Consider the following 27,832-nt stretch of genomic DNA (forward strand, 5'->3'; position numbering starts at 1 on the left):
CTCTAGTCTCCTTCGATGTTTTAACGAGCCCGAAGTGACAAATGCTCGGATGGACTTTTTCCGTTATAGAGTCTGAAAAAGGCCAAAAGGAACTGCTCTGGAGTTCTAGGTAGAGGGTGTGCCAAACTTTTCGCAAAACCGCAGAATACTTTTTAGGGTATGGGTAGTCGATCTTCCTGAATGCTGTGTTCAGTGCATTGCGATCAGTAGGGCGGCCGACACTGCTTCCTAAGGATAAAGGTTTTATGCCTATAGGGGTCTCCCAATATATACGCGACGGTACGTGGGAGCACAATCCGTACTGGCGCTATCGTCCCTCAGGAGGAATCACCCACCATCAATGAGATCGACAGTCACCAGGATTTACGACGCCGGAACACGTCTCTAGCCTAGACCTCTATGTTGTGTGTTATGTTGCAAAGCGTTGTTAAGTTCATTCAATTTATTTTAAGTTGATCTTTTTAGAAGTTTGCCTTTCTGGATCACCACGAGATGTATGATTCAATTCCTAAATGCAGTCTAAAGATGATAAGCAAGCTTTATATCTTTTCAACTTTGAAAATCCTAGCTACTAAGGGAAAAGAAAGACACCATATTTTCTCAAAGAGCAATCAGCACACTCTAATGCACTTTTCCTAAATCAAACATGCAAACTATCAAGATGCAAATGCACAATGCAGGTGTTTGTTTTCCGCTTTCTTAGTATTGATGCCTACAAAGAAAGTTTTTTGTACAACTTTGAATTTGCTTTTAAATGACAAATACAAACAAGTTTACTTTTTCGAAATCAGAGAGGGTAGAAGAGATTACAACACTTAACGATTTTCGAAATGAATACTTGTTTCGACACTTAAAAGAGACAAACTCAAACCAAAAGCAAAAGTAAATGTATAATCAACTGTAAACAGCCAATGAACTCTCTCCTAAGATCACAATCAACAGATTTGAATCAAGGGCTACAGGATGACTATTTCACTCTTGCAAAGGAAAACTGTAAATGATGCCACAAACACATAAAAACACTCACAATCTTTTTGTACAAAAGGAGGCGGAATTTAAGCAGAGAAAAGGAGTTATTAGACTGGTACCTATGCTGGTTACAGGCTACAAAAATCAAAGATCAAAACAAGGCAAAATAGAGCAGAGAACCCCAACTGCACAAGGCCCAACTGGATCAGCGCAACCTCAACACAGGGGTTTTGACATTCAGCGCAGGTAGCCTTCACGGGACCTGCGTTGAAATGTAGAACCTCTTCACAGGGTCTGCGCTGAGGGAGAAATGAGAGTTTCTCACTGGGTTCTGGGTCACAGATTGCTGATTAATCTACGGTTTCAGGCCAAATAAAAGCAACAAGCAAGGTACAATCAAAGGGATGCTTTGAGGGGGTACTAAGATCTATCACAAAGGATCATCAAATCATTTGTGAGTCCATTGTTCAGATCATAGACAAATCCAGTGATTGGATCAAAGCAGCAGCTGTCTACTTTGCATCTGAGAATAGCAGATGCAGTTCGATTGTTGTTGTTGAGTCTATGAAACAAACAATGATAGAGACACAAATAAAATGACTAAACAGATCTCCCCAGTGGAGTCGCCAATTTGTTGTGGGGAAAAATGCCTATGCAGGATGATCCTATCCACCTAAGGTGTGACAGTGCCTTAGCAACAAATAGAAACAGCTATTCTAGTATTCTTCCTTTATGAATTAAGAATGAAGAGAGATGAATGGACTAACCAGTGTCTTCCGTTTGTCCCTCGATCCGGTTTCTCTTCTCTTTGAGAGTTCCCAGCTACCTGCCTTCTCGCTCGCCCAGCTTCAAGAGGTTACTGCAAGATCACAAGAAGAGAACACTACACAAGACATGGATTCATATTCATAACTAGTTCAAGATTAGAAATAAACTAAACATACTAATGCAATCATACATCAAAGATACATCAGTATATAGGAGAAACCAAGATAGCTTTATTGATGAATAACAAGGTTCAGGAAGAGATACAACCCAGAGGGCTCCAATCCAGCATCTCCTTCCCAGCAAATGGAATTCCTATCTTCACCCCCTTCAAAGCATTAAGCACCCAATGATTCCAGTCTCAAACCAACAGCAATTCTTTGCAATAACAAAATTCCAGCCCCCAGATCTCATGGAGGAGAGATCCATATATAGATGTTTGGAGAGAGGATGAGTCAGCTTGAGATCTGACTAGTGTCCTCTCCCTCTGTCAGTTCTTGATTCCACTTGGAGGTTCTTGCTTCCACTTGGAGATTGGGAACCCCTTACTCATCACTAGTCGAATTCACTGAGGCAAGTGTCATTGAGGAAGATTCTGGAAGCTTCCTGGGTCTTGACACCTCTTGGAATGAACTTGCCATTTGTCAACTCTCTCTCAGCGCACCCTGGTAGTGCTTCTACCTGCGTTGCAGTGCAGGTAGCCAGTGTTGACTTTGCATTTCAGCGCAGACAGCTAGTGGAGCCACTGAATTGATCCTGAATTGACTTGTTTTTGAGCAGTTTCTGGTGGAGAACTTCTATGAATTGCTGTGGTTTGTTAGCCTTGTTCCTCTAGGGGTAGGAACAACATGTTTAGGGACTTTGGATCCCTTAGATTATGGACATTTCATGCTTATAGCTGTAAGGCACAAAAATGTCTATAACACATCCATTAAGAAGGAAGTAAGGAAGTTACTTTAGGCCAAGATCATTGTACCCTTGAGGTACTCGGAGTGGGTGGAAAACCTGGTTCCTGTCATGAAAAAGAATGGAGAGATAAGGCTATTCATGGATTTCAAAAACATCAACAAAGCTTCATCAAAATACAACTACCCATTTCCAAAATGGATTATATATTACAGAATGTAGTTGGCTCAACTCGGATGTCCATGATGGATGGATTTCTAGGGTATAATTAGGTAGCAATGCATCATGATGATCAGAAGAAAAATTGCATTCAATACACCCTAGGGGGCCTTCATGTATGGAAGAATGCCATTTGGCCTTATAAATTTAGGTGCAACCTTCGAAAGGGCCATGGATATAGAATTTCTGAGAGAACATGAAAAATTCGTAGCGGTCTACTTGGATGATATCACAGTTTTCTCTAAAACAAATGAGGAGCATATTGAACATTTGAAATTCACTTTTGAGAAATGCAGGAAGTATGGGTTGTCTCTAAATCCACAAAATCCCCAATTCAATTTGAGCGAAGGTAACTTGTTAGGGCATATAGTAGCACAAGAAGGGGTGAAGATCGATCCCAAGAGTATGGAAGCCATAAGCCACATTTCCGTACCTAGAAATAAAAAATAGGTCCAAGTGTTCTTAGGAAGGATTAAATTCTTGAGGAGATTTATACCCAATTATATAGAGATAGTGAAAGGTATCCCAGAGATGTTGAAGAAAGGGAACGATTTGAAATGGAACCTAGATTCCTAGGAATCCTTCATTAGGATCAAGAGAGATTTTGTAAAGCCTTCTATGTTAGTCAACCTAGATTATTTAATACCATTTTACATCTTTTATTTTTCCTCCACTCATACTATAGTCATTTTGTTATTGCAGAAGGATAATGAAGGTCACGAGTAGCCTATAGCCTTCTTTAGCCAGGTGTTTCGGGAGGCTGAATTAAAATATAATATCTTGGAAAAATAGGCTTATGCCCTAGTCAAAGATTTGAAGGCCTTCATAGTTTATGTTTTACACTCTAACATTGTAGCTTATGTCCCAATAGCGGTTGTTAAAGACATCCTGGTGCAAGGGGACAGTGAGGGAAAAATAGGTAAGTGGATTTCTAAAATCCAAGAGTATGACATCGATATCAAGCCCACTAAAATCATGAAAGGATAGGGATTGGCCAAAATCTTATGAAAGTCTGATTTCCAGGCCTTTGGGGTTAACCGATTAATGGAAGAAGAAGGAGAAGGGACACAACAACCCATGATCAAGACATTGATCCAAAAAAATCATATCAAATTTCAAACATCTGCCTGGTATAAAGATGTCATCCACTATCTTCTATTCTTGAGGTGCCCAATCAAGATGGATAAATCCAAGTATAGAGAATTAAGATTAAGGGCCTAGAAGTTCATTATATCCAATGGGAAACTGTACTAGAAAGACATGGTTGGAATTCTACTTTTGTGTTTAGTAGAAACAAAAACTTGGAGGGTAATTGATGATTTACACTATAATTGGAAGACCACTGTGCATAAGATATTGAAAGCAACATTCTATTGGCCTAAACTTTTCAGAGAAGTTCACTCTCATGTTCGGGCCTACCAGCAGTGCCAAATGTTTGTCGAGAAGCATCAATTAGCCCCACTCCCATTAATCTTTTTTTATATAGAAGATCCTTTCAGGAAATGGGAATTGGACTTTAACGGAGAGATACACCCCCCTTCCAGCAACCAACACAAGTGGATACTCAGAACCATGGACTATTTCACAAAAATGGGTGGAACCAATCCCAACCCGAAGTGAAACTGACATTGTGGTCATAAAAGTTTTGGAGGAAAATATCCTAGCCCTGTTTGGGTGTCCTATGAAAATTGTGACTGACAACACTCAGGTTTTTAAGTCTGCAAAATTTATTAGTTTTTGTCATAAATTCAACATTACAGTTGGCCACTCTACTACCTACTATCCATAGGGAAATGGACTAGCTGAGTCTTCTAACAAAATGGTAGTAAGGATCTTGAAGAAAAAAATTGCATAAAGCAAGAGAAATTGGGACTCCCAACTAAAATTTTCCCTATGGGCTAATAGGATCACTCCTAAAAGATCCAGAGGGAAATCTCCTTTTGAGTTGGTCTATAGGAAAGCAGTGATATTCCCTATACATCTTGCCATGCCGATTGCCAAGATATTACAAGATGTGGAAGAAGAACCAAACTTCCTGACTCGAAGGATAAATCAACTAGTGGAGCTCCAAGAGAATACAAAGCAGGTAAACCACAAGTTAATCAACTACTAGCAGAAAATGAAATCTTTGTTTGACAAGAAGGCTAAGGATATACCTCTTCAGCGAGGAGATCTAGTTTTGAGGTGGGTGCAAGAAGAGAAAACAAAGTGGAACATGGAAAATTTTATCCCTTATGGTTTGGACCCTTCAAGATTACTGAGGAAAAGGGAAACAATAATTTCTTGTTGGAAAACACGGAAGGTGAAATGCTTGAGCTCCCTATAAATGGGAAATTCCTCAAGCTTTACTTCCAACACTAAGAGGTCCATTTCTCACCCATTGTACATACCAGTGAGCCACTGTAAACTATTTGTAATAATTTTAGTTCTTTACGTTTTTGTTTTTATTTTTATATACTTGAATAAAATAATTCCATGCACAATGGATAGAAGGCTACTAGTTTGCAGGTTTTCAGCGCCTTGCTAGCAAGGCACTGTCCCCAATTGGAGCCAATGTGTTAGAAAATTATATATTACGGAGCAATGGAACACATAAAATATTGCAGAAATATAAACACAGAGAACGCATAAAGCAAGAGAGACACAGATATACGTGGTTCACCCAGTTTGGGCTACGTCCACCCCGAACGGCCAGTCCTTCCTTTCTATTATCCAGCAAAATGAAGAGACACAACCTACAACAAATCCGCTGTAATATCCTCTGTTTTATCTCACAGTCTCACCTCTCAGTTTCTCGCTCACAGAATACACATCTATATCTCAGCCTCCAATACAATGCCCTCATACAAAGAGAGGGGTTGCCTTCTAGGGCAAAAAACCCTAAACTAAACATAAGTTCTACCGTTAGATCATCTGCCTAATGAACGGACCAGATTGACTAGAAATTACTATACTTTTACAAGGCAATTTTACATTTGTTTTAGCTTCGAGGGTGCTGCCCCCGAGCCCCCGCCAGGGGATGCTGGCCCCCGGACCCCCCAGCCAGGGGGGATTGGCCCCCCCGGACCCCCACGGGGGGGATAAGTCCCCCCCGCACCCCCCCGCGTGGAGGGGTGTACAAGACTTCTTGGGGTATACATCTGGCTGAAACAAAGACCTTTGAACAATCATGCTCCACACACAACACAATGTAATAACTTACTAAAAAATTGTGTCAATGGTGCCAAGCGATGTCAAAAGAATGCAAAAGAGCAGAGAAGCTTGCAGCAAAACCCTCTCCATTGGAAAGTGCTTGAAACAAGTTTTCCAACAATATATGGAAGTCCAAAAATGGACTCCTATATTAAAAGATATGGTCTGCCCAAAGTTTGAATGATTTGAAGCCTTAGTAAAGAAGGAATATCAGAGATCGCAATATCGAAGGTCCAGAATATCGAAAATCGCATATTGAAGGTCGAGAATACCAGTGCATCATAACATCAGATACATCGGAGATCAACGGTTGCAACTTTGGGGATCCATTGCATCAGAGCAGGCAGTATCAGAGCTCGGAGGAGATTGGTGCATCACAATATCGCAACCTCAAAACTTTTGCAGGTGGCAACCTTTTAAAATTTGCTACAAGGGTAATGTTCTAATAGTGTAAAAACTATCGGGGGACTCAAATGAAGATTAACAAAGGACTCTATCGTAAAACCAAAGGTGTGCAGACCCTTTTCTCTCCCCTCTAGTGGGACACATGTCGACATATGCTTGGTTCTGATAGGCTACATGTAGCGGCCTATGATTGGTTCCGATAAGCTACATGTAGCAACATATGATTGGTTCTGATAAAGCTACAGTGGCATCTGATGTCAACATGATGTGGTAGTATGGAAGGACACGTGGCAAGCAGTTTGGAGGGGGGCTACGGGGGAAAATTTGGTTAAAAAGTGTCACCACTCAGGAGGTTCCATGTCGAAGAGATGACCTCATATCAGAGATCGCATATTGGAGGTTGAGGATTTCGTCACTTTATAACAATTGGAAATTGAAAAAGTGCCGACAAGGGGGCTCTGATATAGGGTTGGCACAAAGTTGCAAGAATAACTCAAAGAACCAAAGGCATAAAGGCTCAGGCTGAGCACCAAGGACTATCAGTGATCGAGGAATATAAATATCACAACTCCCATATTATTTCCTCGATTGGAAACCTCCGATGAGAGGGACTCCAATTTTTGGCTAGTGCACAGTCAAGAGGAAGTTAAAGAAACTCAGACGCAAAGCACTTTACAAAGGAAAAATGGCCCCTGGGCAGGAACAAAAGGCCCTATCACCTTAAGGCTAAGCCTCTGGTCACAACCCTTGGTCCCATGGAGGAAAATAGAAAGGGGCTAAACAAAAGGGGCCAAGGACATCAGAACTCGTTGTTTTTGTAATGTCTTTAAGAATAAAATTCTCGTTGAGTAAAGTTATGATAGTGGGGTACAAATCTTTAAAGGAATATGAGTCAGCAAATGTGGTATTGAATGAAGGCACATAGGAATTGGTAATTGAAATGGGCTAATCCTGTGGAAGTCTCTGTAACAAGAAACCAAGGTTAACATTGGTAGCAGAAATGAATTCTACTACTTCACGTGCACATCTTCAATGACTTAAATGGAGGTATGGGACTCAAGAAGCAGTTTAAAAGTCACCTGAGAATTAATTTCTCGGCATGGAGCTCCACACAATCAGAAAATGAAAGACTACCAGGTCAATCTCTGTTTATTTATTGTGGAGAGAAACCGAAAATTGATCGCTCCCACCTCTGTAGAGGGGGAATTCAAGCAGTTAAGGTGAAAGCGACGAGAACCAACCGAGTAACAGAGGAGGAACATCATGAAAAAGATGTGGATTGATAAGAGGCGATCACAAGAATGTGAATAGAGATATTTTTTTAGAGTCATCATTTAGTTTTCCCATATTTTTTTATTTCATACTTTGTTGCATTTTAAAGAAACAATCAAATCTGTTGTAATCATTTTGGGCAGTAGAGCCATCATATTCCAAGACAGCTAGTCAATCAGATAGCTAGAGCTCGACTAAGATATTTTTTAACTTTTGTTCAAAGCTCCCCTCTCCTTATAAATAGAGGGAAGAAACACTTAAAGAAGGTTCATAATTTTTGGAAAGAACTCTCAAAAGGGACCTTTTCTCGGTTTCATGAAGGCATGTATGAATCTTGATGTACGCACTTTTCTCAGAAAATTAATACAAGATTTTTGGTGATTCCAACTTATTGGATTGTAGTATGTTCTTCTCCCTCTGTGTTTTCATATATGTTAAATAGCCTTCTCAAATTTCATGTCACATTGCTGCTAGATATATTTATCATTAGATGCAGATTCATTTAGATCAAGATATTGATGGAAAATGCATGTATTGATGTGGAAACAAAGTCCTCAAAAAGCGCTCCTTATATCTTAGCATTCCATAAGCATTTCCTTATTCCCGCTTCTCTCTAAATCGAGATATATAGAATTCTTAAGTTTAAGCTTTGTATGATGGATTTATCCTCTACTATCTTCTACCATTACATTTGTCTTAACAACTGATTTGCTACAAGCTCTCAATCTGCTTTGGCCACCATTAACCAAGGATTATTTCCTATGTATTCCTGCGTGTACGCTGGTTCATACATTGTATCTTTATGAATGGTTCTGAATCAATATTATTTGAATTTCTTGTGACTGACTATGGTGCTATAAGTCTTTAAGATAAACTTGATAGAACTAATTAATATGTCTTAGGCACTGGTCTCCTATCAACCCAGAGGTTGTCTCTAGGAGGCTTCTATATCTTCTTAAGCACTTGTGTAACATGAGATAGAAAAATCGACAACACCAAGTACAAACATAACATATTTGAGACGAAGAGGAGAGGATTTCTCCCTCTCAAAGGTGACAATACCAATTCTTGTAGCACTGTACCACCCATCGTTCCCTATTTCAATATGCATTTGGAGATCCTTCTCCTCCAAGTTGCTGAAAAACTCCTTGCACCCTGTCATATGGAACGAGGCACCAGAATCAAGGTACCACAGACTCCTCATAATAGTGTTGGCCATGCATGCTATTAGGTTGAAGTCTAATTTGGATTGTGAAGCTAGTGATTCACTTGTTGCTCCTCCTGAAGGCTTCTTGGTAGAATTCTTGTGTAATCATTTTGTTGCATAGTGCCTGAACTCGTGGAAGTGGAAGCATTTTATCTTGTTGATGTATTTCTTCTTGGCATTATTTTGGCTAGACTTAAGTTTGCTTTAGGTCTTCTCCCCTTTTCCCTTCTTCCCCTTTCCATCCAATTCAAAATTCTCTTTATCCTCATATTTGGATGATGTTCTATACCTATTATTTCTCCTGAACTCTTCTTGTACCATATCAAACCACAGACTTTCCCAATTTGATAATTTTTCCCTTCCATTCATAGAGTCATAGTAGTTTTGCTAGGATTTTGGAAGGCCTAGAAGAGCCAGGCTTGCCAAGTAATATTTTGCTACATTCACCCAGACCCCTCCAATATCATCCCGAACTTGTGTAATTCTGGAGAGATACAATGAAATAGTATCATTCTTCTGCATCTTAATGTTTCGAAGTTTGTCTTTTAGGGCAAATTTTCTATAATCACTGTTATTTTTTAATAGCTCAGTCAGTGCCTTCCACATAGCAAATGGTTCCTCTTTTCCATGGAGATTTAAGACCACATGGTCTTGCACACCTTCCAGAAAAATTCTTGTGGTCATTGCAACATCCTTCTTCCAATGGGCTAATTGGTGTGCATTCAATTGTGGAGGTTCTGTAATATCAACTTTCACATATTCTAACAAACCATTGTCATCGAAAAATACTTCCATTCGATCCTTCCAGGCTATGAAATTCAAGCTACCCTCCAGGGCATACTCCAATCTCAGTTCATTGAAAGACATCCTCCCAATATCGAAGAAAAAAATGTTGCAAGAAGGCTGCAAATTTGAAATTCTTGAGAGACAAGTTTGAAATACTAGTTCTAATGTGATTTTTTTTCTCTGATACCATGCAAAATTTTTATAGAATTGCAATTGCTCAAGAAATTTAATCTAAAATTAAGAGACACAATTGTACTCTACTGATCTGCGGAATGAAATTAACAATTTAGAACAACATGCATAGACATGCAATAATAAAAACCACAAATACACAATGATTTCTAAGGGAACCCAACTGAGAAAAACCCCTCAAGCCTCTTTGAATTAATCAGATGAATAGAGAATCTATTACAATTGCTAGCTCCAGCTCTGAGCTCAACCTGTAAAAGAATAATTGTTCTCTCTGCTCTATGAACAACTATGGCCAAAACTTAGCTAAATATCAACTCACCTAGCCTCCTATTTCCTTGCACAATTCCTGAGGAAATTAGCCCCTATATTTTAGGAATTTTTCTCCAGTTGATTACACAATTCCCAAGGATTGATAATATGACTGCATGAAACACATGTACACTCAAACTAGTTTGTAGTTTCTTGTTTCAAATTCTCTGCATGCACTAGCTATTTTGGGTTGATTGATCAGTTAACTAATAGATCTTTGAGTTAGATTGTTGTCCCACTGCATCGCTAATATTCAAATAACTCCACAAATAGTTAGAGGTCAGTTAACTAAATACAACTGAAAATAACTGAACTGGATTACTAAAATTTAGCAATCACACATGCATAACTGAACTCCAAGCCCTCTAACTTTAATTTATTGAGATAACTGAGTGACAAGAGCCATGTCACACAAGTTCACTACCTCCAAGTTGTCCTATTGATGTGGAAATTTGATTTATTCAATTTGACTAAAGCTAAAGTCAAATTAAGCCTTTCTTGCTACTTTTTTTCAACATATTGTTCTTCTTTTTAGCCAGCTTTATTTCGTCAACCAGGTAGTCCATTGTACTTCGTGCATCATAGCATAAGACTTCTCATGAGATTCATCATAAGAAAGTTGCAACGAAAGTAGCATACTCTCATGAGTCAATTTCTCCATGAAGCTAGTGCCTGCAATATGACTTTGAAACAAGATCATTCATTCTTTCACGTGAATGATCCTTCATAATAATTTCTCAATCATATCAGTGTTCCATACAATCATTTATTCGTTAGTATGTTCATGGACTCAATACATATCTACATATGTCAATAAGGTCAAGGTTGAGAGAACCACCTTTGCGCCATACTCATGGTTGCCATATCACTATCCATTATTCAATGGACTAAACCAACCCACTCGTTGCATGTTCCAAGTTTCCTAAAACCCATTGGATAGCCTTATCGGGTAACCCAAACATGAAAATTGAAATTCCTGCCACCCAAATAGTCATATTCTTAAGGATAACTTGTTTATCCTGCTACTATGATGGTTCTCTGCCAGAATCGTGTCATACCAGGAAACATCATTGGAAATTACAAGAATACAATTTCACATATATTTGTAGCTTTTAAAGTTTAGGAAGGTTCCCTTTTTTACACCATTCTCATGAATATTCTATCATTGTCCATTAATTCCCATGGACCCCAACCAACCCGCTTGTTTATTATACTATACCTTCCTACCTTAACTTACCCTTCGTTCATGTACTTGGCTTCATCCGGGTCTTTACTTCTCTCATTGGGTTCCACACAACTCTTCCCCAGATCTCCAATATCTCCAAATCTATTCATTCTTACTTTCCAAAAGGTATAATTTGTGCTAATAAAGAAAGGAGCTTTATTTAATGAACATCCTTCTTGACTGGCCATTCTTATGATTTATATATTCTTTCTAGTTGTTAGACTAATACATAAGACACTGCCTCTGATACCAATTGATGAATACTTAACAATTACCGAGAAGGGGGTGAATAAGTAACTGTATCTTTTGAATGACCAAATTAAATTATTTTAACAACATGTAATATTTTCTTTTACAACTAGCAGAGTTGTATATGTGTTTAGCATTTAACAATGGATTAAATAACATGCACACAAGCAAGACATTGAGTACATGTAGACACCAGACATAAGTGGAAACTCATAGAGGGAGAAAACCAAAAATTTTGGCTGAAGTGATGTGAAGGCAGGCTCCTACTCCCCTTATTACATCAAAAATTTTGTAAGCTTCTACCTATAGGAGGCCACTACCTCAAATTTCTTCTGCAAACTACAACTTACTAGGAAGCTCTTACTCCCCATTCTATAGGCTCCAACCTGCTATTTTTAAGGCTACTACTTGAAAGGAGACAACAATCCCCTACTTAAATTACAAATTAACTTTGCTAGTTACCCCATCTTTGTATTTACTCTAAACTTTGTTTCCGTCCTCTTTTTAGTTGTTTATCTTCTCTGCTTCTCTCTTTCTCATTTTCTCCTTACTAGGCTATTCATGAAATTTTTCTCTCAAAATTCAATTCTCTAACATCACTCTCATTCATAAATGCATATTTTATATACAAATCTCTCTAACTGTTTGCATTATGTGCCAGGAATAGAAGTTAAGTGTTGCCTCTTTGTAATCTAGGGTTGTTCATAGTCTACCTCTTCATTTCCAAGTTTGAAGCTCAAGTCAAGACAAATACACCTCAAACTGTTTACAAAACTGAAGAATCATAGTCCAACATCAATGATTACATAAGACAAAGCTCAGGAGTTTCTTCATTTTTGCTACAGGACATGGACATTGGTTACCAACTATAAATCTGGGTAGTGGACACTAATAATATATTGTCATTCTGAGTTGTGAACGCTAATAACTAGGCTCTAATTTGTGTTTGTCCTTTGAATTAGGGAAAAATAAAAAATTCGTTACCCATATTTGTACTAGCTTTAATTCTATTGACTTCAGACTCCTCTATAATGCTTTCAACATCAACAACATAGATATATGAATTAAGTTCAAAGATGGATTCTTATTCTTGGATTTCATGGTTTCGAAACAAGTCAAAATTATGCACTTCTTATAAACTAATGATTTTGTTCATACCATACTATAAATTGATATTTTTGTTCAATGCAAATACAAAGCTCTTCAAACATTGTTCTCAAATTCTCATGTGCCATATATTTATTTTGGTTGTAAGATAAACACCAATTAACTTTGAACACATAGTAATCAGCCTTGCACATCATTGTAATCAGTGTTCAATCTTCATTGAGTCACACCATAATCAACCTTTTAATCCACAACAATGCGCCCTCGTTGAATCAGCCTTACACATCATAGCCTTTGGATATTACAACTTTACCACATCACTTTAATCAACCTTGGAGCATTGGATTAACCTTGAATCTTTATAACCTTTTGACATCACTTTAATCAACCTTGATCTTGAGTCTTCATCACTGAAATCAACCTTAAATCTTCAATACTAACACGAATCTTTCATAGCCATTTGACATCAACGCCAACATTACCAACAACCACTCGCGAGAACAAAAAAAAATTTATTAACATCAAGAAGAATACTAGCCTCGAAAAGGTTACCTATATGTGAATGGTGCCAGCTCTTAGATATATCGGATATATGAACGTCATTATCAGATTTAGATATTTGAAGTATTTGTATTAGAGTGAATTCCATATGGTAAATAAAGTCTTTTTTCAAAATACAAAATATTAATATTAGTTCAAAATATATTAATACTACGATTTATTAGACTAATGATTCACTTGTGCGCATTTACTCAACTGATTTTATTATTTTCTTTTGATGAATTTTTTTTCTAAGATTTCACGTAGAGATGGTTTATTATTTTTATAATTATTTTATTTATAATATTGAAAAAAATATTGTTCTTCACTTTATTCCTAAACTATTATATTTAATTTAAGTATAAAATATTATAATTAATTGATGATATATCTAAACATTAAAAATATCTAATAATATAATAAATAAAATGAAAAATAATTATAATAAAATGATATTTACTTAATTGAAAATAATTATCAAATTTTTATACTAATATATAATACATACTCAACTTTTATATATATATTAAAATAATAACATTAAAAAATAAAATATTTGTTAATATAAATAAAATTATTAATATAAATGGTATATGATATAGATTTTTAATTTTTTTTTTTAAATTGGGGTTATCTTGAGTAGTTGGATCGAATGATTGTTATTTTCCTCATCCAATTTAAATAATTGAATATAATGAGTTATAATGTCTTTGTAAATATTATTGTAATAGTTTAGTGCCTATGAATATTATTGTATTGGTTTTGAGTTTAGTGAACTCTTAAAGTGAACCTTGTTCATTTCTATATTTAATGTTCCATTTTGAATTCCTAATACGTAAAGTGTCAATGTTTTTTGTTTGTCAATGAATTAATTTTAAATTTAAATTAGATAAAAGTTTTTTTTTATCCTATCCAATAATATTATACCTATTTCATAATCCTTCTTGTCAGTAAACCTCTCACTTGTAAAATAAGACGATTGGCACAACAACATGTATCAATCCAAAAATGACACTTAATGAACCAAACATTTTTGAGAACTCACTGAAAATGGATAAGAATCTGGAATATTATAAAACTGAAACTTATACTCCCTAAAAATACCACTAATATGGTTATAAGATAAATTGTACAGGTTAACTTCCCTAGAGTTTCCATTACAAAAAACCAGACATATGAAGAGAGAGAAAAAAAAAAAAAAACATGATCTATATATACAAAAATTAGGAACGTGTGGAAATGTCCACTTCTCTGGTTCTAGATTTCCCTGTCACCACCACTCGGACGAGCCACAACTACTTTTATCCACTTGACGGGCAAGCAAAAGCCAAAATTACAACAATTCTAACAAAGGAAAGGAAACAACAATTCAAACTACCCCCAACAAACTACTTTAGGGCCATTTTCAAATGTGCGAACACAGTAATGAATGGCCCAAACCAATCAAGTCGAAAAATATGGGCACAGAGTCATTACCAAATTATTATCTTTACTACTATTTTTTATGTGTAAGTGCTAAGTTTATTCAAGGAAATTTATTATTTATATTTAACATTTATTTTTTTGTCAAAAATTTTTCTTATATGATTTTTACCGAAAGATTTTGCTTAATTTATTATGGATCATAAAAGCCTGAATACAGAAACCCCATATTATTTCATAACAATTATTTAAGTAACACATATAAACAAATAAGATGACCCATCAATCCTTTCTTATCACTTTTGCGAATGAAACTACTGGAAATTGATTCCAAACACTTTAAGATTTATTTAATATATATTAAATAAAAAATTATTTTAGTAAAAAATTTATAAACAAAAAAAATATTATACACTTCAAATTATAATTATATTGTAAAGCATTTTTTTAAAAAGAACTCACCAAATTTGGTCGCTGTGTTGCCACTCTGTACATGTTTGTACATGTTTGCATTGTTAGATAGAATGTTAGACTATTAAAAAAATTTCCATCATTACTGCTTTAACTGTCAACTAATCTTGATTTGTACAGCCATATAACCCATAAAAATATTATAGTTATCCTTTCTTTCTTTTACGATTTTTCTTTTTCTTAAACTTATATTGCTACTGTTTTGCGGTGAAACTTTCTTCAACGAACCTTTCCACGTTCTGAATAACTTTAATGGTTAATAATATTAAGTGGGTTTTAGAGATGTAATTTTTATTTAATAGTTTATAATATTTTTAGTAGTAATCAGGATAAAAAATGATATTGTAAGGTTGTAGTATAGAAGAAAAAGGTAATTTTTTTATGAAACTATTTTACTTTTCATTAATTTTAATTCAAATTTTATATTAAAATAAAAAAATTCATAATATTAAATTTTATTATTATTAAATTAATCTTTTAACAAAACAAAATTAAATTAAATTAAAGTTAAGATGTAAATCTAAAATACTATTTTGGAAAGAAGAATGCATAATTTCATAGTTACTAAATATAATGGCTTTAAATTTTGATTTTTTTTTTTCTATTTTCAAAAATGTTTTATCTTAAAACTTATATTCTTTTCACCAATATAATAATAATAATAAATAAATATTTATAATCAAAGTCAATGATAAAATGATACTATAATCCTATCACTTGCTACCTACACACAAAAAAGAAATGTCATTCTTAACCTTTTCAAGCAACTAGGAATGTTGATTACAAGTTAATCTAACCTAATATATTAAAGAAAAATTAGAAGTAGTATATAGAATTGAATACAACATATCATGGAGGGAGAAATTATGTAAATCAATATTAATATCAGGAGAATAGCATTATAACAGCCATATTATACCTTAAGCCTTGGTTGAAGATCCGTATAGTTCCTTGCCAGTTAAAACACCTTCCTTAGCTAGTGATAGAAATGGACCTCAGAATACCTAGTATAATATATTAAGTGTGAATAGATGATATGAATTTGAACACTCCTAGAATCAAGTGATAAGGGACCAATGAGTTAAACCCACTATTGATGATTAGGATAAATGATTATGAGATTGCATCTTATAGATGACTTCATTAATAAAGATGTTCAACCACAAGTTCCCTGCCTTTATACATTGCAACTTTCCCATTGTTCATAACCTTGGAATTTGTGCATAAACTACATGCAATGTTCATTTCATGGATTTCAAGGAAATACTCAATTTCTTCTTGGTCACTGATATTTTGGACTTCTTGATCATAATAAAAAACATTTACATACTCGATCTTTCATATTTGCAAACTCAACACAAAAGGTATTAGAAGAATCAAAATTTTCCACATGCACCTTCTACAATGGTGCTTTATCTTCAACTCCACTTTTCTAAACATTATCCCCTTCCTAATTACTTCTAGCATGCACACAACCACATGCCCTCTTTACTCATAATTGGCTTTCTCCACAACAATATGGGAACACTCTTTCTAGATATTATTACATGCATCTTGGTGGCTAAAGGTGGAGACAAAAGAAGATCTAGCAGGGATCTTAACTATAATAATTTGGGTGGAAGGTGGGCAAAGTTAGAGACAAAGGAAGATCTAGCGGGGATCTTAACTGCAATAATCTGGGTGGCATCAAGGCAACATGCTACTTTGAATTTTGGACAATACCCATATGGAGGGTATGTACCCAATAAACCATGTACTATGAGAAAGTTCATCCCCAATGAAACAAATCCAAATCCAGAGTATAAAAGTTCTGTTTCAAATCCTCAAAATTTCTTCCTATCATCAATGCCAACTCAGCTCCAAGCCACCAAAACCATGGTTGTCATGGACATTCTTTCAATGCATTCACCCATTGAAGAGTACTAACCATGGTTGTCATGGACAATCTTTCAATCCATTCCCCAAATGAAGAGTACTTGGGAGAGAGAGAGATGAGACTAAGTGAACTAATCATGGAAGATCACACCAGGCCTTTTAAAGGTTTTTGGAATGTTTTTCTCACATAAATGCCAGTAAATAAATAAAATTGCATAAATCTTTTGCTTATATCTTCGATGCTATAGGTTTTCTGCAAAGTTTTCCTCACAAAAATGCGGGTAGATAAATAAAATTGCATAAATATTTTGCTTCTATCTTCTATGTTATTCTTGCTTACGGCCTTAAAAAAAAGATTATAAGGTAGATTTTGAACTTTTAAAACTTAAAGGTAGATTGATTTTGCTTATAAGTAGTGGATTGATTTTGCATATTAGAAGTGTTTATTGAGTTTAAGTTTTATAAAATTTGAATTTTTTAAGCTATGTGAATAATTAATTTTTATGATTTTAATAATTTTTTATAACTGTTTTTAGAAATAATGAAAATTTTCACTAAATCTAAATTTTATTAAATTTAAATTATTTTAATAAAATAAATAACTAATATTTATAATTTTAATAATTTTTCGAATCTTTTAATTATATTTTTAAAATATAACTAAAAGAATCCAAAGCATAACTAAAAAGAAATCCAAACCAAATATATTTAGATTATATTAAAAATTTCTCCACATATAACTAACATTTACAATAAATTAAAAACCTTATATTTAAGATAAGTGTAATATGGAAGGATTATAAGGTAGATTTTGAACTTTTAAAACTTAAAGGTAGATTGATTTTGCATATTAAAAGTGTTTGCTGAGTTTAAATTTTATGAAATTTGCATCTTTTTAGCCATGTAAATAATTATTTTTTATGATTTTAGTAATTTTAATTTTTTTTTAAATTGATGATATTGTTTTATAAATAACGAAAGTTTTTATTAAATCTAAATTTTATAAAATTTAGATTATTTTAATAAAGTAAATAACTAATATTTATAATTTTAATAAATTTTCAAATTTTTTAATTAAAATATAATTAAAAGAATCCAAAGCACAACTAAAAAGAAATCCAAACTAAATATATTTAGATTATATTAAAAAATTCTTCACAAATAAATAATATTTACAATAAATTAAAATTTTTATATTTAAGATAAGATTAAACAGTTTAATATGTAATGTTGTTGTTAAGTATTGGTCTCTTATGTAAAAAGTAATTGATAGTAATTACTGAATGCTTGAACAAATTCATAAATTTAATAATGATACTAAGTATGGCCTCTTATGCATAAGGAAATTGATAGTAATTATTGAATGCTTGAACAAATTAATCGTTTGTTACAAAATTTAAGACTTTATTGAGATGTGATTGTGCACATTTTATTCCATCTTTAGCTTGAAACAAGGAAGAGAAATTACAATGTCTAGTTTCTTTATATGTATATATATATGATATAAATAAAATAAATATTTTTTAAAAAAACTAATTATTCCATCTTTAGCTTTTAGCACAAAATAAGGAAAAGAAATTACAATGTCTAGTACCTTTATATCAAATAATGTATATATATGATATAAATAAAATAAATATTTAAAAAAAAACTAATTATTGTAACAAGCTATTTATTTAACTTTAAATTTATACTCATCACAATTCCTGAACAAATAAATAATCTATGGTTCTTAATAGTGTGGCAAATAATTCATACTTAATAAAATATCTAATATAAAAAATTTCAATATCTAGTATACCTAATTTTTTTCTCTCTCTTGTTTATTGTAGTGTTGACTTAAATCTAATTTTTTTATATAAATATCTAATATAAAAATTACAATGTCTAGTATATCTAATTTTTTTCTATTTAAAATTGAATTGTGAAAATATAAAATGTAGATAAAGCTTATTGAGGAAAAAGATTGAACCAAGTCCATTCAATAATAAAATTGGTGAGAGAAAAATAGGAAGAAAATCAGGTAAAAGAATATGCAACATTATTGCTTTTGTTTTTTAAAACTATCAATTTCCATAATTAGTAAAAGCTCAAAATTTAATGGAAACTGTCTTTTTAAAAAAAAAATATTAATTATGGAAAAATCCACAAATTAAAAAAAAATCAATTAATAATTATGATAGTGATTAGAAGTTTTTTATTTTAAATAATTTTTAACTATTAAAATTTGATTTTAAACCACATAAAATTAATTATCCACTAATCAAAAATTAAAAATTCAATTTTTAAAAATTAAAATATTAATTTTTAATTTCTAAAAAATAATTATATTTAATTTTTCCAAAATTTTAATAAAATTTTAAAAAATTTTAAAAAAATTTAAAGAATAATTAAAACTTAAACAGATTACAATATATTCTGCACTTTAACCATTAATAAAAAAATTAAAATAAATAATATCACTATCATATCTCAACAGCATTAAAATGATAGTTATCAGCGGAAAAAATTGAAATAAATTGTATCACTATCCTATCTCAACAGCATTAAAATGATAGTTATCAGCGGCAAAAAAAAAAAAAAAAAAAAATGAAATAAATTGTATCACTCTAATATCTCAAAGTTATCAGCATTAAAATGATAGTTATCAACATTAGAATAATGGCCACTTTTGAATTTCTAAATTGAAACTTAAATTATGAAAATTTTTAATAAAATACTAAAAGGTTGCACATTATTTCGATTACTGAGCCAAATAATCGGGAGAAGCATTTAACAGTTGAGTAAATATTTAAAATGTTTAAGCTCAATTAAGGTCGAGATCTATAAAATTATTAATAGACCAATTAATATGAAAAACCATTCGATTAATTTTTAAACTGAGGCAAAGGTTTTTTTTCACCATTTAGATAAACAGTAAAGGTTTTGTGTCTAATTTTTCTAAAATTAAAAATTTGATAAATAAATCCTGCCAATCCAAATATTTAAAATATTAAATTTATATATATCATAAAACCATTTTAAATAATACAAATCAAATTCTACCTCAAAATTGTGTTGCTTCCTAAAAATAATGTAGAGACACCTCCATAAATTTTACTTAGCTGCGTTGTAATCTAACGTGGATTGGCTGTCTCACGGTACATGCTTTCTTTTTGCTTTTTCCTATATTGTATGTGTGCCACGTTTTCATCTTTATCTAATACAGGCCTATCTTAACATACCGAAATAATCCGACGTGGACAAAACCACTTTCCAACGATAATTCGGAATTTGAGACTGTGGTTTCGGCATCAATCAGGGTCATTATCCCTTACTGATACGTCAGTGCTCTCGACGGTGGTTCATAAAAATGCTGGGCGCAAAATGGATAAGTTAATTTTAACAAGAAACGCCAACTAAGTTACTCCGTGGCAACAGACCATTGGCAAATAGTATTTAGCTGAGTAGAATAAATCCACATATAGAGTTTTAAGTTGCGGGATGACAGAATGCTCGCCGGCTCGGACGTGGCGTGCGCGGTTTCGACTCCCGAGGATGAACATACGAAACTCTTGGACGGGGAGATTTTTGGAGACTTTGTCAGAGGCAACCATTTCATTACAATCTGAGTCTATAAATTTGAATTCTTTGACACGGCTGTAGGTCCTCGTTAGATGGTGAGGATGACATCGGACTAGAAAAGGAAATATGTTTTTGCTGAGACTGTAGAAAGGTTGATATTCTGCTTAGGTAATAAAATGTGATTTTGCTGAGGCTGTGGAAAGGTAGTGATATTTATATACTTCTTTGACGAGTTTCTTCAGTGTTTTGTGTTGAAAGTTTAGTGCAAGAAAAATGGCCGTGGGAGGGTTTGCCGCCCCAGTAGGGTCTACGGCTGTGGAATTCGAGGCCCGCATAACGGTTCATGTCGTCGTCACTTGTATCATCGCTGCAAGCGGCGGGTTAATGTTTGGCTACGATATAGGAATTTCAGGTAAGCTTCTGAAGCTTTAATGTCGAGTGGTTGTTTGTTCAGCAAGTGCAGAGATTTTCTTTAAAGATTTTCTTGTCGAGTTTTGCAGTGAAAATTGTAACGATCTTGTATAATTTTGCAATGAGAGCTGCAGCTTTGATTTTGCTAGAGAATTTTCTTAGAATTTAGGGCATCTTAAAGTTCTTTCTACTTTGTATGTTGTATTGAGTTGTGACGGGACATTTTACAGGGAAGATTTGATATTTGTTTTTTGTCACTTGATTTCGTTATTATTAAGTGCTTTAAAGCGCAGAGTGGCTCTAAAGCTGATTCTTTTGAGCTTTTTGCAACATTATTGCGTTGTGCGGTTTTCCTCTGCTTCGTTAAAGATCGGAATATTCGCATCGGATTTCATCATGTTATTCTGTAACTCTGATGGTGTAAAAATGGGAGAACTACTCTCTTTCAATGTTATACGGTTTAAGCATGGTAAAACTTTAGGCAAATTTGTATTTCTCGTCCGATTTCGCTGGATTTTTTAAGTCAGAGTGCAGTATACTGGACTATGGAATTTTTTTTCTGTTCACAATAACCACAAAGACCTTCGCATAATCCTTAAGAAGGATGTTGCTTTCATACAGTTCTGTAAACTGGATATCTTAACTGCGTTTAAAGAGTTGCACAAGTCCTAAGTGTTCTTCGATGCGATCAGAAGCAGTTCAGCGCTCCAAATCTTTAGCAAAAGTTTCTTGGAATCTTTTCCTCTGAAAACGAAAAATGTTTAACTTGTTAGTAGTTTTGAAGTTGTGTGTGCCTGTGATGTGAATTTATGACTGTAGTAAATACTTGCTCTTCATTATAATTTATGGTTAGTAATCTACATCTTTACTGAAGATCTGACGATTTATTATTTTAATGTGCAGGCGGAGTGACTGGCATGGATGACTTTCTCGTGAAATTCTTCCCCGTGGTCGCGCGCAAAAAGCACGAGGTGAAGGAAAACGATTACTGCAAGTACGATAATCAAAGATTGCAGCTCTTTACTTCATCTCTGTACTTAGCCGGTCTGGTCGCGACATTTTTTGCGTCGTATGTTACCAGAAGATATGGCCGGAGACCTACCATGCTTGTTGCCGGCGCATTCTTTCTTTGTGGAGTCGTCTTGAATGCTGCCGCGGAGCATATTATCATGCTCATCATCGGAAGAATATTACTCGGATTTGGAGTTGGATTTGGAAATCAGGTCTGTAAACAGACGATTCACACTCCTGGAAAGATGGAACCTTAGATATAATATAGGGGTTCAAATAATTCAGATGTGAACCATCCCTGTACATTCCTTTTAAGCAAAAATCGTATTTTAAAAGCTGACTTCCTTTCTTGAGATTCTTGGATTACTAGGAAATTTTTGTATAACAGGACTTTTGTACACCGAGCCGTAAGTTCGATGACACACCTTTGATAGGATAAGCTTTTTTTACATTTTGGATTCCCATATTTTTCGTTTGCATTAAAACATATGTTAACACGATATGTTTTTTGTGTTCTGCGGTATTATTATAATTTTACCGTAGATCTTTCAGAGACATCTTAGGTAGGCTTAGCGTTGGTTTTTTCGATCGGTCATCTGTTGGATTACTGGTGCAATGAATGGGCCTTTGCTTTTCTGTAACTGCAGGCGGTTCCTCTTTTCCTGTCAGAGATAGCACCGACTAGAATTAGAGGGGCTCTAAACATCCTCTTCCAGCTGAATGTTACAATAGGCATTCTGTGTGCGAATTTAGTGAACTATGGGACTAGTAAGATCATTCCATGGGGATGGAGGCTTTCGTTGGGCTTGGCAGGTATCCCTGCAATAATGCTATCTGTGGGGTCTATATTTTTAGTAGAGACACCCAATAGTCTGATTGAAAGAGGACACCTGGAAGAGGGCAAGAAGGTATTGAGAAAAATCAGAGGAACAGATAATGTGGATGCAGAGTTCGCTGAACTAGTTCAAGCTAGTAAAATAGCTGCGCAAGTTAAGCATCCATTCCGAAACATCTTGAAGCGCAGGAATAGACCTCAGCTTGTCATAACCATTTTTCTCCAGATCTTCCAGCAGTTGACTGGCATCAATGCCATTATGTTCTATGCTCCCGTGCTCTTCCAGACACTGGGATTCAAGAACGATGCTTCACTTTACTCTGCGGTTATTACTGGGGCAGTCAATGTGTTATCCACTCTTATCTCCATCTACTCGGTCGATAAACTTGGTCGAAGGAAGCTTCTTCTTGAAGCAGGAGTACAGATGTTCGTTGCACAGGTTAACCCAATTTCTTCTTATAATTCATTTCCATTTCAATGCTCTGCTTATACTAATTTCTTCTTCTAATTCATTTCCATTTCAGTGTTATGCTTATACTTAAATGGTTTTTCATTACAATGCCAAAATTGTCTCACATTATGAATATTTTCTGGAATTGAAGGTGATTATTGCAATCCTGTTGGCAACGGGGTTGAAAGGAGACATGCAGCTTTCTCACACCACAGCCATTGTGATAGTGTTGATGGTGTGCGTTTTCGTATCATCCTTTGCATGGTCATGGGGACCTCTCGGATGGTTGATTCCCAGCGAAACCTTTCCCCTGGAAACAAGATCTGCTGGACAGAGTGTGACCGTCTGCGTCAATCTCCTCTTCACTTTTATTATTGCACAGTCATTTCTGTCAATGCTTTGCACTTTCAAATACGGGATCTTCTTCTTCTTTGCTGGCTGGGTGGTCATTATGTCCCTATTTGTGCTGTTTCTCCTCCCTGAAACGAAGAACATACCGATTGAAGAGATGATGGAGAGAGTGTGGAAAAAGCATTGGTTTTGGAAGGGTTTTGTCACAGACGCTGACATGATTGATGATAACGAAGATATTAATTCCAAAGGAGAAAAAGCAAGAGCGTTGGAATCCCAACAATAATTCTCAGTTGTGATTTTCTGACTCTGTTTAATCGGAGGCAGAAATAACTAGACTTTCAGCCTTTTCTTCTCATAATAATTGCAGAAGTCGACCATTCCCATAATAAAAATAATGAGAATAATAGGACCCGCTTTATTATGCTGTTACCCAATATGCCTGTAAGAATTTGAATAGTGCGACGAATGCCCCTTATTTACAACTCCAATGACAGAGCTCCATATTCCAATGGCTGGAACCACGGAGTACTTTTACCTCCAAATCACCGTGCCCCGCGTTACAGTGACGTTGTTTATGTCATTCTCCAGTCATCGCTCCGTTTTTGGAAGAAATCCCAATTGCTTCAGTGCAAAATTGTTGGATGGAACATGATGGGATTCAGTGGCAAATTAAGTAGATATATATCGTGTCTTCTATTTAAACATACGTTTGCGATTTTCTGAGGTATCACACTACACTTAACTATGTAAATAGACTTTTGCAATGTTGTTGACAAAACTGTAACTTCGATGAGATATGATAAGTTTGGTTATACAAAGTGATTGCATTTAATTTAATTGTGTTTAAATTCTCTATTATGTTGTAAATTTGTTACATAAATAGCAGAACATTTGCTTAATATGAATTTTACATGTTTTTAATCATTATTAAAAATTAAAATATTTTGTAACTAATTTTGTAATGTTTTAATGAATATAATGGTTAGTTTAATTAAAAATGGAAACAATATAATCTATTATAAATAAATGATATTGGTTAAAGTTAGTAATATGGTCAACATCTCTTATTTTCTTATTATTATTATTATTATACTTGGCTAGGTATGGTATATGGTGTTTAAATTTATTTATCTGTAAAGTGATTGGTTGAGGTCTTATTATGGGTTGTTTAGTAACTTTTATTTTTTATTTTTATTAGTTACTAATTTTTTATTACTAGGGTTTTTTTTTTAACTAATTTTTTGTTCTTAGTTTATTTCTTTTTTAACTTTCTGATTTTTATTTTTTTCCTTTTTTAACTATTCCATTTTCATAACTTTTATTTTTTTCTCCATATATGACTTATTATTATATTAAAAACATATTTTAATAAATTTTATTATAAAAAATTATATACATTAATAAAAACTAAAACACCCCCGGATGCGAGTGATTAATGGCGCTGGCACAACGCAGCTCATCCAGGCAAGCAAGTGGCATGGCCACCCATGCTGCAACCAAGACGCCCACCGCCACAATTTATGGCGTTTTAATGCTTGTCTGAAAGCCGGAAAACATTAATGATGGGTGAGGGCCGAGGTTACCTAACTCTGATCCTTAAGATGGAGAATGCGGAGCGCATTCCCCCTGTTCAGCCTCCTCTGGCCTGTAACTGCCTCCCCGCTGCTGCAGAGCCAAGCTCTTGCACGACTATGGGGAGAAGGTGCCAAATCCTCTGTTGCATTGAAATGGTCGAAGGTGCCCACTTCTCGCACAACCTGCTTTGCTGCTACAGAGCTGTTGCTTCGACCCTGAACTCTGCCTCTGGTAATCGAATTCCTCACTCTCCTACCTCCACGAGCCATTCCATCCCTCCTCTTACTCCTCCAAGCACCCGTCGAACCAATACTTACCAGGCAAATATGCCTCATTTGAGGCACAGGATGAGATGTAGAAGGGGTAGCAGCAGAGGCAAAGCTACTCACCCTCCCTCGTTGTCCCTGTCTGACTCAACTCCTGCAGATTCCTCCTCGCCCTCGACTGCTGCTCACTGCACGGATCGGTATCCCAACACCCGCAGTGGCAGAGGGAGTGCCCAGATGATTGGCTTTAGGCAAGATGCGGAAGCCCAACAACCCCCAGATGACTCTATTCCGATGATGAATCCCTGTCATTCTACCCAGTTCCAGTTCAGGTGCACTTTGGAACGCCCATGTATTATTGCTACCATCTCTGTCGCCTTTAGAGAGGAGCCATAGAGCACTGACGTCCCGGCACGCATCATTCAAGACAGGACTGGTACTAGCAGATGTCAAACTCATGGTAGCAGTTCGGGGACGTGCAGAACTCATGGTGAAGCTCTGAACCAGATGGACGTAGCTCAGGTTCACAACACTCCAGACGGCAAGGCGAAGATGGAAGCCACGACGAGCACTCCAGGTGGCAAGACGTAGATGGAAGCCACGACAAGCAGACAACAGCAAGACGTTGAAGATATGGATGCCTACGGGTGTCTCATTGTGGAGGAACCTCTGCCACCTGCTGACACCTAGCAGGCCATGGTTTTTTTTTTAAGGTTTTTAGACACCCGGTCACCATCTTAGGGGTCTTTTTTGAAGCTTTTTGTTGTAATTGTTGTCATTTGGGGTCAATTTTGTTTTTTATTCTGTTCAAAAAACTCTTCTACATGGTAATTACAGGTTGGTTCCCCTGCGTGGGCAGCTCACACAGTGATTTTTGGACTGGTTTCCCCTTGAGGGCAGTCTCTTTTTCAGTTACTGTCTGTTAATACTTGGTAAACTCTGAGACAGGTTCTGCAGAGGCCGGTGCCTCCATGTATCATTATTTTTTGTCTCTTTAATAGATTTAGTCTTATTTAGAAAAAAAGGAATAAAAACTAAAGCACACACACACACACACACACACACATATATATATATAAAATAAATATACGCACATATATTAAAGTGTATATATGTTAATATAAATAATATTAGTTAATAGTATTTCTTAATTTTTGGTGATGACATTCAACAATATAGTGAGTGTTTAATTAGTTAAATATTGGGGGTTTTCGCAATGCATTATATTAGATATCATTTTTTGGGATTCAACTGCGTTAAGTAAGTCATTCATCTATGACCATTTCCCTGAGAGGTAGTCAATTCATTATAGTAGATACTAATTTTTGGGATTCATCTCTGACCATTTCCATAAGAGGTAATTAGATATTCATCTATGACCATTTCCATGAGAGGTAGTAAAGTCATTATAGTAGATATCAATTTTTGGGATTCATCTTTAACCATTTCCATGAGAGGCAATTCGATATTCATCTATGACCATTTCCATGAGAGGTAATTAGATATCAATTTTTGGGATTCAACTATGTTAAGTAAGTCATTCATCTATGACCATTTCCATGAGAGGTAGTCAAGTCATTATATTAGATATCAATTTTTGGGATTCAACTGTGTTAAGTAAGTCATTCATCTATGACCATTTCCATGGGAGGTAGTCAAGTCATTCATCTATAACCATTTCCATGAGAGGTTAAGTAAGTCATTCATTTATGACCATTTGCATAAGAGGTAGTCATGTCATTCATCTATAACCATTTCCATGAGAGGTAGTCCTCACTAACCAGGGGTGAAGAAGTGGGATTGAAACTAGTGAAATAAATCACATAGCATCAATCATCACTTTTGGGGCTTGCACCTGGTAATGAAGACTTCCCGGGAGGTCACCCATCCTAGATCGCCTTTGGCTCAAGTGTGCTTAACAGTGGAGTTTTCCCCACAATCAAGCCCACTTAGCTTGTTACCCCATTTGCAAAACCTTAGCAAGTATTGTGCCTCATGAACCATTCAAGTAGAGTTCCCCTCACTCTTTTGAATTAAGTATTGGGGATTTTCACGGTGCATTATATTAGATATCAATTTTTGGGATTCAACTGCGTTAAGTAAGCCATTCATCTATGACCATATCTATGACCATTTCCATGAGAGTTAGTCATAACAAACTAATTTCTCATGATTTTTTAATAGTCCACTTAGCACTCATTGCATAGTTTCTCATGATTTTTGAATATTCCACTTAGCACTCATTGCATTATTT

The 27,832-nt window shown here is 35.0% G+C and overlaps 1 protein-coding gene across 1 annotated transcript; it reads left to right on the forward strand.

Moving 5' to 3' along the window:
• The first annotated feature begins 20,789 nt into the window (after positions 1-20,789).
• Positions 20,790-24,529, forward strand: LOC149165319 (sugar transport protein MST4-like). The gene is made up of 4 exons (XM_089431114.1): positions 20,790-21,087; positions 21,990-22,309; positions 22,745-23,371; positions 23,535-24,529. Exons 1-4 carry the CDS (start codon positions 20,949-20,951, stop codon positions 24,018-24,020), a joined length of 1,572 nt encoding a protein of 523 aa, XP_089287240.1. The 5' UTR covers positions 20,790-20,948; the 3' UTR covers positions 24,021-24,529.
• Positions 24,530-27,832: the final 3,303 nt, after the last annotated feature.

This window comes from Pinus tabuliformis, chromosome 5_1, assembly GCF_031772625.1.
Source record: "Pinus tabuliformis cultivar Carrire ecotype Pingquan chromosome 5_1, CPIR1, whole genome shotgun sequence".
NCBI classification, from domain to species: Eukaryota; Viridiplantae; Streptophyta; class Pinopsida; order Pinales; family Pinaceae; genus Pinus; species Pinus tabuliformis.